The 17,507-nt window shown below is 62.0% G+C and overlaps 1 protein-coding gene across 1 annotated transcript in view; it reads right to left on the reverse strand.

The window, feature by feature from the left end:
- STS (steroid sulfatase) overlaps window positions 1-17,507 on the reverse strand; it is a 52,541-nt gene that overhangs the window by 20,559 nt on the left and 14,475 nt on the right. The window contains exons 2-6 of the mRNA XM_090265362.1: window positions 7,463-7,600; window positions 5,307-5,428; window positions 5,099-5,221; window positions 2,370-2,793; window positions 1,498-1,634 (exon numbers count right to left, since the gene is read on the reverse strand). Coding sequence (XP_090121488.1) covers window positions 1,498-1,634; window positions 2,370-2,793; window positions 5,099-5,221; window positions 5,307-5,428; window positions 7,463-7,596 — 940 coding nt within the window. The 5' untranslated portion in view covers window positions 7,597-7,600. The remainder of the gene's footprint in view (window positions 1-1,497; window positions 1,635-2,369; window positions 2,794-5,098; window positions 5,222-5,306; window positions 5,429-7,462; window positions 7,601-17,507) is intronic.

Consider the following 17,507-nt stretch of genomic DNA (forward strand, 5'->3'; position numbering starts at 1 on the left):
TCAGCAGAGTGTGGCAGCAAGAGCGTCACGCCCCAGCGTCCGCTGCTGACCCTGTCCCAACTCTGCCTGCAAAGGGCCGCCCCTCACCCAGGAGGAGCGTGACTGACCAGTGCCCGTCAGGCGCACGCGGCGTGGGCCGGGCACTGACCTGCAGTTTGGGGGTGCAGGGGACGTCCCATGGCGGGGAGCAGGGCACCATGCTGCCTGGACCCGTGGCTCCCCTCTGCCCACGGAGGCATGTGGGAGCAGGGCAGGGACCTCTCCCCAGGGGCTGCAGGGGCGTCATCCCTGGGAACGCTGCAGAGGCCGTGCAGGAAGGCCCTGGCCTGACACCGGCTACCCAGTCCCCAGCTGCGCCACCAGGCCACCGACATCCGCGTCCCTCAGCTGCTCAGAGGCCCCAGCCGCGGAGGGTGTGACCGACCACGGCCAGCGTCCAAGGAGCGGAGCCAGTGGCGTGTGAACATGGAGCTTGTCTGTCCCCTTCTCTCTCTCAACCTCTCTCTCCGACTGTCTAAGCCTTTGCGGTTTACCGGAAACTAAAACGAACACAAAATAACAGCAAACGGAAACTACCGTCACCAACAAAAGCAAGGTGGCCACGGTCATGTGTTTCTGTGACGCTGAGATTACAAAGTTAAAAACAATCCATGCCGTCCACGGAAGCAACTGGAAGGAAAAGCAAGAGAGAAAAAAAAGGGACAGAAAGCAAATATCCAAAGCTCGTCAGCAGCCTGGGCAGCTAGTGACATCTGGACCTTTTTTCCAGATGGATGGAGCCCTGTGCACACACGACCGTGTCCCTGCAGAAGGCCGGACCGCAATGGGACGGGCGGAGCCCACGGGTTTCCATGGCTGAGCGTAACCCACCTCCTCCTGCGTCCCGGACACGATGGAACCGACCCGAGACCGCGGCGCGGCACGGCAGAACCCCCACGGAAGCTCGGTCACGGCTCCCCCTCTGGACGTACAAGACGCGTTCCTCAAAAAGCCTGGCTAGGAACTCCTCCCAGAAGCTCTGGGAAAAAGCGCCCCATCCCTCGGAAACGGGGCCTTCGTCCTCGGCAGGAGGAGCGGGGACGCGGAGAACAGGGCTCTGCAGCCCTCGGAGACGTGCAGGAGGAACGCCAGCTCCGGAAGACGGAGGTTGCCCCGGGCCGTCCTGAGGGCAGGCCTTCTGCACCCCGCATCCACCCCACGTCTCCAGCTTTGTGAAAGACAACGCGCCACTGTCCCTCGAGTCAGCGACGATACAGACTACATGCTTCGGCCCCTTTCCCCGTGCATCTCCTGGATCGCCCGCCGGGAGACCCAGACTTGCCCCGGCGACGTATGCATCCCCGGTGCCTTCGGGGTTACCCTCTCTGGGGGAATAAATCCACAGTCGCTGTTTAAAAAGGCCCCAGACACGAGGCTGAAGTCCCCAGGAATGCCGCTGGAAGGACGGCCAGATTCAGGCGCATCTTAAGGACACAGTGGAAATCAAGACTCACGTACCAACGCCCCAGTCCATTTCCTCGGCTGCGTCCCCGTAAGCTCCGTGCTGACTTTTCCCGGCAAAGTCTTTGGAGGAAAAGAGGGCTGTGTGCACCTGAAGGCAGGAAAACACGAGCAGGAAGGGCCTCTCGGCGTTCCTGGAAAAGACCCAAGAGCCGTATCAGCCCGTGTGCGTCACACCGAGCAGCGTCCAACTATTATTGCGTGGCGGCACGCGACAGTTCAGAAAACCCCAGCAAAGGAGGCGCACGGTCGCCAGTGTTCACGTGGGGGACGCAAGTCTGCAGAGCGTCTCTGCGGAGAGACTCCCCGTCACCGTGTGCGGATCAGCAGAGTGCAGGGCGGGGCGGCTCCCAGGGACATCCCCCAGCGAGGAGGTGCCGTCGCGGAGAACGGCCCGATTCTGTCCTGGATTCCTCGCTCCCCCGTCTCTATGGCGACGAATATGAATTCAGACGCCTTCCAGAGCCTGCTCTTTGTGGAACACACACGCACGCACACCCCTACTCCCTAGCCAGGAGGGCACCTGCCCTTGTCACTCTTACATCAACAGCTTCCTAATGTCCATCCGTCTCTACCTTCTACCACCGGACAAGCCCTCACTGCAGCACAGACCTCCGGGAATTAACACTCGGTTGTCAGCCCTGAAACTCAGGAGGCTCCACGGGACACGGGCGGACGTCCACAGCCTAGAGTCTGTGGTATCGCCAGCGTGCCATCGCGGCGACGGCTCAGAGCTGTGTCAAGCGCCAGGAGCGGTGCGTCGGACAGAGGACGCGTGGATGGAGAACGCAGGTTCAGCGAGAACCGGGAAAGAGCGGAAGCGACTTTCCGCGCGGCCCCGGCTGCGGGAGCCCCGCCGCGGTACCCACCGTCGGATGAACCGCGCGGCGTCCGCCGTCAGCATCTGCGTGAGGTTGTCGTAGGACAGGGGCTGCTGCGAGATGGCGCGGTCGCGCATGAGGAAGCAGTTGAGGGGCCGGAAGAAGTGCAGGAAGGCGAGCAGCGCGCCCAGCAGCCCGGCGGCCAGCAGCAGCAAGCCGGCGAAGGCCAGGGCGGGCACGTGCACCAGCCGCAGCCAGCGCAGCAGCCCGAGCGTGAGCAGCGTCACGGCGATCACCTGCAGCGGCAGGAACACCAGCAGCCGGATGCCCGACGTGAACACGCTGCCCTGCCCCGGCTTGCAGTCCCGCAGGTTGGTCACGGGGATCCCGTGGAAGTAGTCGAAGCCGTGGCTGGACGGGTGGTGACAGAAGTCGCTGTTGTTGTGACAGTGGGTCCCGAGGTGCCACTTCCCTGAGAAGACAAACCGGGGATCTGTGGACGCCCCAAACACACCCCGACGTGAAGGCTGGCCTCTGCTCTCCGCACACTGAGCGGGACGCGCTCTCTGCCTGCGGGGCGGCCCCCACCCGCCTGCGGGGACCCCACAGGTTTCTGCCCCCTTTGCCACCAACACTAGAGAACTCACCGGTCGCTCTGCTGGAAATCAAGGAGCATTAGTGATCGGGGGAAAAACGGAAACAAAACCAAAGACAAAACCTGATACGTTTAACAAACAGATGTCAATACATAGAAGACGTGCTCTTCTGAAATTTAAAAAGGAAACAAAAAACCCATTTCCTTAAAATTAAAGTCTTGGACCTGCCTCGATGGTGTTCCCTGAATGCTGAAAGTGCAAATGAATTCTTCAAAGAACTGCCCCCGAGGCGTGAGGAAATCATACTCCTAACTCAGCAAGTACAAAGACCTGGGGACGGTTCTTATAAAATGGTAATCACACCACCACATGCGTGAGCGCCGCCCACACAGGAACGATGGCTTTATGACCGCAGGTGAGAAGAAGGACAAACGTGCTTCTGCTCCCGTGAGGTTTTCCGGGACTCGTCTCACGGACCCAGCTTCTCAGGCCGAAAGGGAGAAGCCACCGTGAATGTCAGCGGGATAAAGTCGATGTGGGAACAGCGAGGGGGGCAGACTGTTCTCTGACAGAGGTGTAACATTGCAAAGCAAAAGGAAACTCTTTATGCACAGCATGGTGTGTTCATGGGGGTTTGCAAGCTCTGCGTGGTGTAATTATGCATTATTTATCGTCTGTTCCACGTGTCTGTCTTACTCAGCCATGTCCCTGTCATCCATTTCTCTATTGATCTACCTATTCTGTGTGTAGTACTTATCTATTTTTTCACCTACCTGTCTGTCTATCCATTCATCCATCATCCATCCATCCATCCACCCAACCATCCATCCATCCATCATCCATCCATCCATCTGTCCATCATCCATCCATCCATCATCCATCCACTCATTCACCCATCCATCCATCCGTCCATCATCCATCGATCCATCCATCCACCCATTGATCCATCCGTCCATCATCCATGCATCCATCCATCCGTCCATCATCCATCCATCCATCCATCATCCATCCATCCATCCACCCATCATCTATCCATTCATCCATGCACATATCCATCCATTCATCCATCCATCCATCCACCCAACCATCAATCCAACTATCCATCCATCCTCCCATCCATCCATCAACCCGCCCATCCACCCATCCATCCATCCACAAATCCATCCACCCATCGATCCACCCACCTATCCATCCATCCATCCATCCACCCATCATCTATCCATTCATCCATCCACATATCCATCCATTCATCCATCCATCCATCCACCCAACCATCAATCCAACTATCCATCCATCCTCCCATCCATCCATCAACCCGCCCATCCACCCATCCATCCATCCACAAATCCATCCACCCATCGATCCACCCACCTATCCATCCATCCATCATCCACTCATCCATCCACCCACCCATCCACCCACCCATCCATCCATCCATCTACTCATCCATCCACCCACCCATCCATGCATTCACCCATCTGTCCATCCACCCATCCATCCATCCATCCACTCATCCATTCACCCACCCATCCATCCATCCATCCATTCATCATCCATCCATCCATCCATCCACCCATCATCTACCCATCCATCTATCCACATATCCATTCATTCATCCATCCATCCATCCACTCAACTATCAATCCAACTATCCATCCATCCTCCCATCCACCCATCCATCCATCCATCCATCCAAATATCCATCCATCCATCCATCCACTCATCAATCCATCCATCCATCCATCCATCCACTCATCAATCCATCCACCAATCCATCCATCCATCCATCCATCCATCCACCATCCACTCATCAATCCATCCACCAATCCATCCATCCATCCATTTACCCATCCACCCAACCATCAGTCGAACTATCCATCCACCCATCCATCCATCCATCCATCCATGCATCCACCCATCCATCTTCCATGTAGCAATTCATTCCTCCTCGCATCCACAAACAGACACATAAACACACACACACACAATGGCACGTATCCATCTACACGTCCACCTAACCCAGGAGGGAACACTGAGCTTTCACTAAGAACTGAAACCATTCTGTTCATACGTAAACGTGTCCCCACTGTCTCGGCCACGCCCACCCTACGAGGCTGCCCCCCCTGCCCACTCTCCCCCACAACCCGCCCAGGCCCGCCGCGGCTCGGCCGTTGTCCTCACCGATCAGAGCTGTTGCGTAGCCTCGGCTCTTCAGAAGTGTGGCGAACGTGACCTCACTCGTGGGGAGCCCTCCGGACGAGGCGGAGAAGAGGAACACGCCCACGCGGGACTGAGAGGCCATTCCTGCGGCCGCAGAAGCCGAGCGTTAGGACCGGCGCCCGTGACGCCCGGAGCCAGAGGCCGCCCAGGGACGCGGCGCGGAGCTCACCTGAGCGGATGGGGTAGCGGCCCGTCATGAAGGCCGCCCGGCTCGGGGTGCACAGGGGCGACGCGGCCAGGTGCTGCGTGAGCTTCACCCCGCCTTCCGCCAACCGGTCGATGTTGGGGGTCCTAGGACGAAGGAACAATGCTGTTCACGGTGACGCTGAACACGCCGCCTTCTCGGCGGCCTTTGATGACATGTCACCCATCTGTCATACGGGTGCGTGGCGTGCAGAGAGGGGAGCGGAGCGGGAGAGGGGACACAGAGCCGAGACCCCGGACGAGGAAGCAGCAGCACATGCCGAGGCCGCGGGGCCGGGTCTGACTAGCTCAGGGGCCCCCAGCGGCCCACGGAGCGTGCCGAGCGCACGCCGCTCCCCCAGCCCCGGCTCAGCACAGGGGAGCAGGCGCGGAAAAGGGGCTTCTGTGCGGAGGGGCTGCGAGGACTCGCGCCTCACTCTGTGTCCCCCCCACGCCCCCAGTCACCGCGTGCTCCCGCGCAGGAAAGCCTTAGGGACAGCTGGGCCCGTGTCCTTCTGCCACAGCCTCCGGGGAGAAGGGAGCCGCGGGCCGCGCGCACCCACGGGTCCCCCATCCGTGAGTTCAGTTTCTGGACTGAACGGCCGGCATTTACACTTGGCTCTTGCCGGACACTGCACGGCGCAGGGAGGACCGGACGGTGTGTGGACCTCGCCTTCCCGGTGCCGACGCGGGCCCACGGGAGGGTCTGGCCGCTGCAGGCGTGATGTTAACAACACAGAGTGGACGTGTCATCCAGGCACGACCGGAATCTACCACGGACAGCAAGACAGATCCCGGCTGCCCCCCCACGCGGACGCCTCCTTGGGAGTCTTACAGACTTTTTCTCCTTCTCGTAACTGGTAGAGACTGAACCTTAAAGGCCGAAGGGCCCCTTGTTAATTAAGACGTCACGGCAGGAACAGGGACCTCATTACCGCAGGGAACTTTAGGAGCACTATATCACACCCTCTATTAATAGTTGCCATTACAGTTAATATTGTAGGACGTTAGAAATAACACGACATTAAACACGGAAATTACGACGGGGATGAGAAAAGTTAAATGACTAAATTAACTAGACGTGTGGCCCGGAGGTCAAACAGTGACGTTTACGGTTTCTACGAAATGAGGCAAACGCGAGGGCGGACGCGCATCCACGCAGGGAATTAACACTTTCAGAGACCACGGGCCACAGACACTGTCCTTGCCCGTGAGCGTGAAAATCCAGCAAGGGTCCCAGGAAAGCACACGTGTTGAAAGCAACGTGCGACTTCCGGTGCAAAGACTCAGGGCGGGACGGAGACATGGGGGGCCGTGTCCTGCCGTCGGATGTTTCTCCGAAGGGAGATGCAGCTAACGTTTGCTTCGTCTGGCACGGACGGATCAAACCCGCTGCTGCAGGCGCCGGAGGCCTGGCGTGAACAGCAGCCAGGTTCCCGTGGCCCTGAGCGCTGGGTGCGCCCCGTCCTTCAGCTCCGTCTGGGAGGGCGCCCTCCCCAGGCTGCACCCCGAGAGGGCCGCGCGGCTGCCCATGTGGCGCCCAGCAGGACGGAGTTTCCTCGTTAAGCCAAAGGGACCTCCAAGCCCGTGATCTGTGACGCCAGCTTGGCGCCGGGGCGGAGAAGCCAGCGCCCCCCTCCGCCCGCCTGTGGTTCGCGTGCGTCTGTCCGCCGCTGCGGGCAGCCCTGGCCCTGCAGAGTCCTGGCACCCGCCCCTGGGATGCTGTGCCCCTGGGGCGTCGGTCCCCGGCGGGAGGGGCTGGCTGAGGACCCAGAACAGCCGGGACAGGAGGGGAAGGCAGGTGTGCACGTGCGGGCCGGAGCGGCAGGTCACACGCTGGGCTGGGGCGGGGGCAGCCACCGAACCGAGCCAGAGGCCGAGAAGACAGGATGACATGCGGGCGAGAACCAGAGGGAGGGAAAACCAAAGATCCGGGGTGGGGGGGTCCGCGGGGGAGCAGGAGAGACGCGGCCGGTAAGAAAGGGCGGCCGTGACCTGTCCCGAGTGCGCTCCCCGAGCGCGTCCGCCTGGGAACCCTGGTGCACACGCAGCCCGTCTGCCCCGCTGCCGCCACGGCTGTGGGCACCTACGTGACGACGCACACCGTGGAGGGTCCCCAGAGCCACCGCTGCAGCGCCCCACCTGAGGGTCCTGTTTCCATAGCAGCCGGGGTCCCCGGTGCCCAGGTCGTCGGCCATGATGAGGACGAAGTTGGGTGCCGCGCGGCTCCGGGCCACCCGCAGCAGCAGCAGCAGCAGCAGGAGCAGGCGCCTCATCTTCCTGCGAAGGACAGAGGCAGAGGTGAGGGCCGGGTGCCGGCCGGGCGCGGGGCGGGCGCTCCCCCGCTTCTCCACTGCCCGCCACCCTCCCCGCGCGCGGGGCAGACGAGGCCGCCTGTCCCCAGACACACCCGCTCAGAGACGTCGCTGAGCAACAATCCGCCCTCCCTCTGCTGCGTGTCCGTTCCCCAAACAGCCCTCTCCTTCCCCCTGGACAGCGAACGCCTCCGCTCGAACCCAAGGCCGAATGTGGCCTCTGCTTAGAAGGGCACCCAGCCCGCCCACCCTCCCGCCGTCTTCTTATGGAGGGGCCCTGCGGTCCGCGCCGCGTGCTCTCCCGGAGCCCCGGCACGACAGCCGTTCTGAAGACCCCACGGCCGGCGGGCATCCTTTCTAACGTCGGCTGGCAGCGTCGGCGCAGCGGCGTTTGAAAGGTGGACATAGAAACACGGGCGCATCTTTCAAAACGCAAGGAGCCAGGTGTCCAGAGCCCAGGGGGGTGGCCCTGGGCGCCGGCAAAGGGGTCCCAGGAAGGGAGTCCACGTCCTGCGTGGCTGCCACCAGCACACACGCTCACCCGGTGGCCTTCTGTTCAAGCGCCCCGGCTGCGGGGCCTCAGCCAGGACGGCGCATCGGCACGCGGGCCACAAGTCCCTCCCCGGGGATGCCCGCGGGGGTCGCCGGCCACGTATTAGAAGGGCAGCTGGGGGCACGAGCAGCCGCAGGCCCTGTCACCTTGGCTGCACAGTGACAGCACGGATGGGCCGGAGGGCCACACAGACGGGTGCGCCCACGCGAGTGTCGTGCCCCCGGGCAGCGCGCGGGGACGGCTTTCCGGACCGCATCTGCTGGCCTGGCTCCACGCAACAATTCCTGCTGGTGACGCGCATGCACGGACGCCCGGGAAGCTCACGCGACGTGCGCGGGACCGGCTGTGCTCTGGAAGGGAACATGGTCTCAGAGGCACCTTGATCAGTGGAACGGAGGACGAACACTAACGGATGAAACCCAACAGGGAGACGCTGAATGCAGACGCAGCATTGCCCTGGCCGGGGGCTCCCTGGGTGGCAGCGCCGTCCCGTGTGCCGAAAGGTTGCGGGTTCGATCCCCGGTCAGGGCACACGCCGGGGTTGCGGGTTCGTTCCCCACTCGGGGCACGCATGGGAGGCAGCTGATCAATGCCTCTCTCTGTCTCTCTCTCTCCCCCTTCCTCTCTGAAATCGATAAACATGCCCTCCCGTGGGGGTGACACAAACAGTCATTGGCACGCAGAGGCTATTATTAATTATTCCGCGGTGGCCTAGCGGCAACTCTCTGAACAACATTTTAATGGACGGCGAGGTGCAAGCCAAGGCAGCGGCAGAGGGACGTGGGGTCACCAAGAGGAAAATCAGGGCTGCCGTGGCGCACGGCCACCGGGAGGCACGTTGGAGACCAGGAAGATCGTTCCAACGGACTCCGCACGCCGCTGGCCACGGCTGGAACGTTTTCAGCTCGGATCACCGCGATGGAAGAGGGACAGACGCAGATTAGCTCCCCAAGGACAGAAGACACGCCATGTCTGGGGGGGAAAGCATGATGCACACATGATCACGGTTTTCCCTGAGAGCACGGGGGCGTGCTCAGTGCCTTTCAGGCGGCCCGACGGGCTGTCTGCAGGATGGAGAAGAGACGGAGCTCCCGTCTCAGGGCCTGGAGCCAGGACCGTGTGCAGAATCAGGAACACGGTGTTCGCAGGGCCGCCGCACGGAGCAATCAGCCCGTCCCGCCGCATGTGTCTCCTGCCAGCGGGACTGGGCAGCAGCAGAGACCCCACTTGTCCGGGGCTCGGCAAGGGGGTCACTTCTCAGCGAGGCAGGGAATGCGAACCAAATGGCCGCTGTCCTGCTTCCCAGCCAGGGGTTCCCACCCGCGCCCCGGCCAACGCCTCCTCTAGCGTCTACGGAAGCAGAAATGAGAAGCAGGAGCGCACGCAGCGAGGAAGCCACACGGCCCGTGATGCGTCCTCAGCCCCGCAGCCGCCTGAGCCCATGACCTGGCCGCGTGACCTGGGCTGACATCGCCCGACAGACTCACCGTGATGGGAAGTGATACTTAACCGATGCCGTGGCAGGCTCACGTAATGACGAGCCGTTCCCATGTTTTGAAACATCCATAAAGAGCGTGTGCACCCCACTAATTAGTTCCACTTATGACCCCTCTTCCGCCTCGCCTGGCTGACCCCAGAGAAAATCATCATCGTCCACAGAACGGACCCGGCAACCACAGATTTGCCGGCGTGGACACAGTGGTCCCACGGAAGGCCCCACGTGCCCCGGGTGCATTGAGAGAGGGTGTCTGATGCGCGGCGAGGTCGCCGTGAGTGACCCGTGAGCCCCCGAGTCCGGGCCCTTTTCCTGAGCACGTTGGCTCCGGCCCAGACAGACACGCCACCTGCCCTCTGGTCTAAAACCACGGAAACAAGGACGGGCACCCCCTCCTTGCAGAACGCACGGATCTTTCTCAGAGGAGTAAGCCGACGACGGTGCAGGGGCCTCCGGCTCGGAACGCTGGGTCGGAAGCCAGAGCTGCCTCCTGCGCAAATGGGAACGCAAGGATGGGAGCGGCTGTGTAAGACGCGCGCAGGGTTGGCTTCTGGGACGGAGAGAAGGCCCTCGCGACGCTTTTCAGGAACCCGGGACAGCGACCCCGGGGGCAGGGAGTCGGGTCAGCGGCTCTCTGTGGCCAGCAGACGCAGCTGGGGGGCAGGGGGGGGCTGTGACCTCCGCCACCCCCCGTGAGGGTTCCCGGGCGGCAGGGCTCCCGCGTCACCGGGACACTACGCCCTCGATGCTCACTCTGGTCTCTGCGTCCAACGCCCCCACCACCCCCTGGAAGTCGGAGCCCGCGGACTGCTCTCAGAAGGAGACGGGGAAGGTCAAGTCTGCTGCTCTGTACGTAGGGTGTCCCCGCCTGAGCACTGTCCACCCTTGGTGCGGGGCTGGGGGGTCTGGGCCAGACGTGCGGGGAGCTGCGGAGACCCTGGGCCTCCCCCCACCAGATTCCAGGAGCAACACCCGCTGAAGCCACGAGACCCCCACTGCCTTCAGCCTGGGCCCAGCTCCCCGGGCGGGGAACATCGCCGTCACGCAGCGCTGCCATCAGCGACCCCGCCGCGCAAGGCCGGCGTCCGACATCCTGACATCTCCCTGAGATCCTCGCTTTGTTCCCGGTCCCCTGGCTGGCAGGCCCACCCGGGAGTAGATACGTGTCCCCAGGGACGGTCACGCAGTGCTGTTCCCACCAGCCTGGGCGCAGAGGTGCAGGTGCTGCCTGAGAACGTGGGGCCGCAGCCGGGGACGCGCACCCACGGCTGGGGGCGCCCTGAGGCACCGGCCTGGCTCCCCCTCCGGGGCTCTGCTGACAAAAGGGAGCCCCTGCCTCCTCTGGGCGTGTCTGGGGGCCCATGTCTCCCAGCGGTGGCCAGGGGAGTAGAGGGTGTGGCCTGGTGACAGAGGCGGCCACTGTGACATCACAGTGACTCACTGTCCCAGAGCGGTGGCCCCTGCTGAGGGAGGGGTGAACCGCAGGGTTCTTGCACCTCAGGCTTTTCAGCCATTGCCCTCCTGCCGTCCCCAATACCACACACACACACACACGTACATACAAATGCGCACACACCTCCACAAGCGGCAGGCACTCCTCCTCCAGGACGTCCACCTGTTCTGCTTCCCCGACAGCCGCTGCCAAGGCCCAGGGTAGGCACCCAACCGTGTCTGAAGCACCCACCCTGGCCGTGCGTGGCGTCCCGGGCTGTCCCTCCAGCACCGGAACCTCCCAAGCACATCCCACAGGCGGCCTGCCTCGCAGGTAGCATGGCCGGTGAAGGCCAGCACGCGGGGACGTTTTCAGAGTGAGGGGACCCGCGCAGGCGCCCCTTCCACTCACACGGGTCCCAGGGTGGAGGTGGTCTTGGGCCTTGTCCACAGAAGGTCTGAAGCGGCAGAGACCAGCATGCGTGGAGACAGCGAGGTGCGTGCTTCTCGGCGGAGACGGGGGATGGCGGCGGGTTCGTTCTGGGAACGCACGTGAAGGAGGAAGGATGACAGCCTGGACGCGCAGACCCGGAATGCTGCAGAGAGCTCTTCCGTGCCCACCGGACCCCGACGCCTGCAGGCTGCTTCCTTCCAATCTTGGCCGAACTCCTGCCGATCTGCAGGTCTCGGCTGCGCGGACACCACCTCCGTGAAGCCCTCCCTGATTGCCTGGCAGAAACACACCGGTTCCTCCTTATTGGCCCTCACAGTGCCTTCCCCCTTGAGAGCCTTATCACTCTGTGCAATTGTGTATTGACTTGCTTTCTTATCACCTGACATCTGTCTGTCCCACAGGCTCTGAGGATCAAGAGGGAGGTAGACACCGTCCCCCGCTGCAAGCCCTCCATAGTGACTTTCTTCAGAGAGCTGGGGTCACAAGCACCATTCCGTAGGACCGGGCGCCCGGCCACCACCACCCACCCACGTGTCCTTGTGGCCCAGGAAAAATGTCTTCCTTTTGTGTTTGAAACGGTTCAAAGAAACCTAGTTTGCAACATGTGAAAAGCACAGGACATGCATAGTTCCATGTTGGTAAACACACGGCACCGGAACGCGGCCACACGCACGGCGTCCTTGTCATGTGTCCATCTCTCCGCCGCCGTGGCAATGCGGTGTCCCTGCGACACACGGTTTGTCCCGAAAGGCTGAGAACTCCCGCTGCCTGCCCCTTCACAGACCGACGTTCTCCTCGGGCTGGCAGCCCCGCACAGCCATGGAGACCGAGCTGAGAAAGAGCCACCACGGTGGCTCTGGACATTTCTGTGGAGAGCACCGCGTTTAGCCCCTGACATTTACACAGAACCTCGCACGTGCCTTGAAACAGCGTATTTGTGTCTGAATCCATCGCTGACACTTTCCAAACGCCACGTGCAGTCCCGTCAGGTGAAGGTGTGCACGAGAGAAAGGGACGTTTTGGGGAAATGGCCGTGGTGTGCTTTCAGAAACGTGGGTCTTGCTTTGCTGCCGGTCAGCTCCCAGCAGCCATGCCCTGGGGTCAGTGTGTGTCCCAGAAATGTGATCCCACACACCCCGCCCCCGCCCAGAGGTGGCATCTGAAAGTGGAGTTCATCCTCCGGCACAGCCTGTCACGGTCAACCCGTTGCAACGGAACGGCACGCTGTCAACGTGGGCCTGCACCCCCGTCCCCGGGCACGGTAGCCAACACGGAGCTCCCGGTGGGGCGCCCTCTTCTGTCCCTCATCACACCCCTCTTTGTCCCGATTAAGACCCCACGGACGTGGATGTGAGCCACCCGGCGGCTCCCGTGGTGCAGCAAGAACAATTCCAATCGTGACCCTTGTTCTTCCTCGTGCCTTTCATTTACAGAAAACAGGCAGCAGAGACCACACGGCGGCCTTGGAGGGATGCCTGATATTTTGCCCTCACCCCGCGCCCCCCAGGCCAGGCAGGAAATGAAGCAGGAACACGTCTGTAGGGATCCGGTCCCCACGCCTGTCGTGTGGGTGTGGCCACGAGAACCCGTCCCTGCAGAGATGCGAGCACACAGGAAAACGCACAGGCCCGTGCTCCGGAGACAGCCGCCAGGCCCGTCCTCACAGCCTTATTGTTTTACGCCAACCAATGGCAGCGTGTTACGCACATAAAACGGTGCAGAATCTCAGGCGCACAAACGGCACTTCTGTTGGCGGCTGTACCAGAGGACGAGTGCCCTGTGCTTTGCTGGGCAGAGCCGTTGGCGCCCGACGAGAACCGGAAGGACGCGCCTTGGGGACCATCTGCAGTCCCCTCTGCAGGCTGCAGGCCCGGGGTTGCGGGACGGCACCGGGAAGCACGCCCCCCCGCCGGGGGAGACCCCGGCCTTCGGACCGCGTGGCTGGTTACGGCCCGGTAAGTGGCGTCTGACGTATGACAGCATTTGTCAACTTTGGGGCCTGGGTGTTAAACTATGATTTAACGGCAGGCTCGTAATGACTCGCGCTCCGCGTAAAATGATTCATCTTGATAGCTGGGGGGATTTACGGCGCGTGCTGGCTCTCTCCGGGGAAGACGTTTATAAATGACCGGATCCCTGATAAACAAGCCCTCGCCCCCACGCCACACTGGAGCAACCATGGGACGGACATCTGTCACCGCCGCAGCAAAGCTCGGGACACCGCATCTCAGGTCTCAGCCAGGCAGCCTGGGACGAGACGCGCGTGTGGCCCAACCCGCAGGGCTGACCGGCTGCGTCGGGGGGCGCCGTCCAGGAACGAAGACCTGACGGCCGTGACGTCCAGTACAGAGGCAGCCAGTGGCCGCCTCGCGCCAGGCCACCCAGCCCCGCAGCGGGCACCCCAGCAGAGCGCACGCCTGCGGACCCCTAGCCCACGTTGTCCGTGTGACCCAGACCGCCCTGCCCACAGCGCGCACCGTCACACCCGCTACCGCGCACCGGGCACACGGGGCGACCCATCCCTGGGGCCCTGGGTGGGACCTCTGCGGCCGTTCCCCTGCGGAAAGCTGGACGTCTCCTGCCGCTCGGGGAGCCACGGGATTCAGAAAGCAGCGCCTCGGGGTGAGGGGCCTGCGCGGCCCCGGGGGACCGGGCGGACGGCGAGGAAGCCGGAGGTGCTCACCGTGCCTTCCCGCAGAAGTTTCGCCGCTCGGGGACGGGGACAGAGGAGGAAGGGTTTGCTGAGCTGCTTCGGGACCAGAGCCCACGGCCCCGGGAGAGCAGGGCGCTCAGGCCCCGTCACGGTGCCCACCGCGGACGGCCTCCCGCATTCAGCTCAGCTGAAAGTGATGAACAAACGCTCCGAGCCGTGTCATTAAACAGAGGGCGCACCTGTGGCCGTCGACGCTCCAGTAGAAAACAGGAAAGGGCGGAACGTCTCCGTGTTTTGCTGATGCCCAACGAGGACGGGCTTTCTCGTTCCGCGGAAGGGTTCTGCGCGGGCAGAACGCATTCGTTTACCGTGCGATAACACTCCGTCTCTCTCGGCCAGCAGCCCGTGTCTCTGCACCGGCTCAAGGACACGTTCAGGAGGGGAAAGAAGTCTGTTCTGCCGTATAAACAATCAGGACGGGACGAGACCGCCGGTGGGCTGGACACTCACGCAGCTGGTCAGTAGACACACACGTGTGATGAGTTCTACAGTAACCGTGTCACGGGAGCCGGCCGGCCGTGGCTCCGTGGTGTGCGCGCGGCAAAGCCCCACGCAGCTCTAGTTTCAGGGCGACCTCAATGGGAGGGGCCCCCGAACACGGCCACGTGCTGGGCCCCAGCAGCTGTGCATGTTCCCTCCCGGGACGCAGGGACGTGGCAGGTGCCATCCATGAAGGACCTTGAGGTGAGCAGACAGCGCGGATGACCCGGGGTGGGGTGGGGGCCAAGGTCACCCGCGGTCCCTTTACGCGGCGCTGGTCAGCCAGAGCCCGAGACCGGGGTGTGAGCCCCGCAGCGGCCATTGGAGCCGAATGAGGACAGGCCTGGACGCCAGGAAGGCAGGAGGCCTCTTGGCGGTGGGGACAGCGAGCCAGCAGGCCGTGCCCTAGAACTCCCAGGAAGGACACGGATCTGGGGACACCCTGAAGTGACCACGTCTGCCCCAAAGAGGGCCAAGATCCCCGCCGTCGGCAGCACGGAGCCGAATGCCCACGACACTCCCAGTTATGGGAAGGGTGACCGGCCCCGAGAAGGTCACTGTTCCGGACGCCACTGTCATTTTTATCAGGTCCGTGGGTCCCAAAGCAGCGCCTGCAACCATGTGTATCCAACAAGGCGGGAAGGAGGATTCCTAAGCCAACGGCTGAGTCTTCCAGCGCCCGCGTCTGACCCTGAAACACGAACCGCGCCGTGAGTTACCGGCAACGGCTGAAAACCGCCTTCTCTGCGTCCGTGACGCGCGTCTACAGCTGAAGGTCTGACAGCTCCCCCAGCAGAGGCCGCCCCTCCACGGGCGTCTCGCGTCCCTTGTAGCTCAGCTCCCGGGACAAGAGGCGCATGGCCCCTTGCAGGCGGCCGCTGGAAGGGGGCGCAGGGCCTTCCGGAGAGCGTTCCTGGCGTCGGTGAGTGGGCAGGCTGGGCGTCCGGGAGGCTGGGGTCCTCGAAGGGAAGGGTCCCCGTGGCGGGGGCGGCGGGCAGGGCTGATACAGGCAGACACGGAGGGCCTCGCGGGTGAGGACAATGTCCTCAGACGGGCGGATGGGGTGACCTCACCAGGCGTCCTCACGGTCACGTTCACTCCCACTACCCTGCGGGCCGCCGCGTCCCCCTCCGGTGCCCGGTCCTCCGTTTCACACGCTCCGCGGGACACGGTGCACGGACGTCACCCAAGTCGAGCTTGACATCAGCCAGCTCCCTTCAACGGCTCTGCAGAACTTCAGCAGAAGCAGATGAATGTGTGCAATTATTGGAACCGTTTGATGGCCGTGGAATATGTCTGTGAAGAGACATAGAGATCGCGCCCAGGGCAAGGGGACCCACCGTCTGTTTCCTGAATTCAAATGTCCCGTGGAAAACATGTCTAGGATCTGTATCGGAGCCTAGAATGTAGCATGAGCCACGGTCACAGGGCGTGTTTTTGCATCAAAGCACATTTTCCTTAGATAAACGTTGCCGGCAGCTGTTCCTTCTTTTCGACCCCATGCTCTGACACTCCATCATTCCCGCATCATACGTGGACAACGGACGGCCCGTTTTCTAAACGTGTCTTCACGGACGCGCAACGGCGTAGCAGCTCTGATGTTCAACGGCATTGGGACACCTTCCACGCATGCAGCCCTGTCCCTGTGCCATTCCCAGAGGAGGAAGCGGTGCATCTCCTGCTGGAGAACCAGAAGCGCTCCTGCCTGGGATGATGACGATGATGAAGGTGAGGGTGTCGTTAATCATGTGCTCCAGGCACACTTCTTTCCGGGCATGGGTGCCACATAACACTGGACACGTCTGTGATGCAGGAAAGCCTAAAAAGCCTTAAGAGGTTTCTCAGAAAATCAGAAATGGAGCGGCCCATGGCCCGACCATCCCACTTCTGGGAGTAGCTCCGAAGAAACTGCAAACACGGATTCCAAAGAATAGGGGCGCCTCTGTGTTCGTGGCTCTGTTAGTTACGAGAGCCAAGATCTGGAACCCACCCAGGTGCCCACCAGCAGGCGTGCGGATGAAGGAGAGGCGGTACGGTCGCACGGTGGAATAGTACGCAGCCAGGAAAAGTAATGCGATCTTACCGGCTGGGACAGGACGGATGCATCGGGACAGCGTTCTGCTAACGGAAATGAGCCCGTCAGAGAAAGGCAAACGCAATATGATTTCACTTCTATGTGGCATCGAAAGAGATGCAGAGACACAGAGCGATGGTCACCAGAGGGGAGGGGGTTGGGGGCCTGGGTGGACAAGGGGAAGGGACGGAGAAGCACAGGTTGTCGTTCCAGAATCGTCACAGGGACAGAATGTGCAGCCCAGGGAAGAGACTCAGTAATAGGGTCGTAACTGTGGCTAAGACCAGGGGGGGACTAGACTTATCTGGGGGACCCCTTTGTAAAAGACACGATGGTCTAACCCCTAGGCTGTGCTCCTGAAAGTTACACAAAATAATATTGACCGTCACCTGGAACTGCAAAGTGAAATTAAGAAAAGCCAGCTCTAGGACGAGCGTCGCCAACTGCAGGCGCCATCCCAAGCACATTCAGAGAGCGTATTAATGACCAGCTGTTAGGGAAACAGGGAAGGGCCCCGGGAAGGACCACTCACACCCCCGGACGCACGCATCACAGGCCCAAGGGGCCCTGGCTTCTCCCTTAGGTCCCTGTCGGCGCCGAGAGAAGCTGCCGGCGTACAAGGGACGCGCTGCACGAAGACATTGCAGGGGCGGACGTTCCGTGTGAGGACGC

Source organism: Furipterus horrens, unplaced genomic scaffold (assembly GCF_987537825.1).
Source record: "Furipterus horrens unplaced genomic scaffold, mFurHor1.1.pri manual_scaffold_17, whole genome shotgun sequence".
In the NCBI taxonomy this organism is placed as follows: domain Eukaryota; kingdom Metazoa; phylum Chordata; class Mammalia; order Chiroptera; family Furipteridae; genus Furipterus; species Furipterus horrens.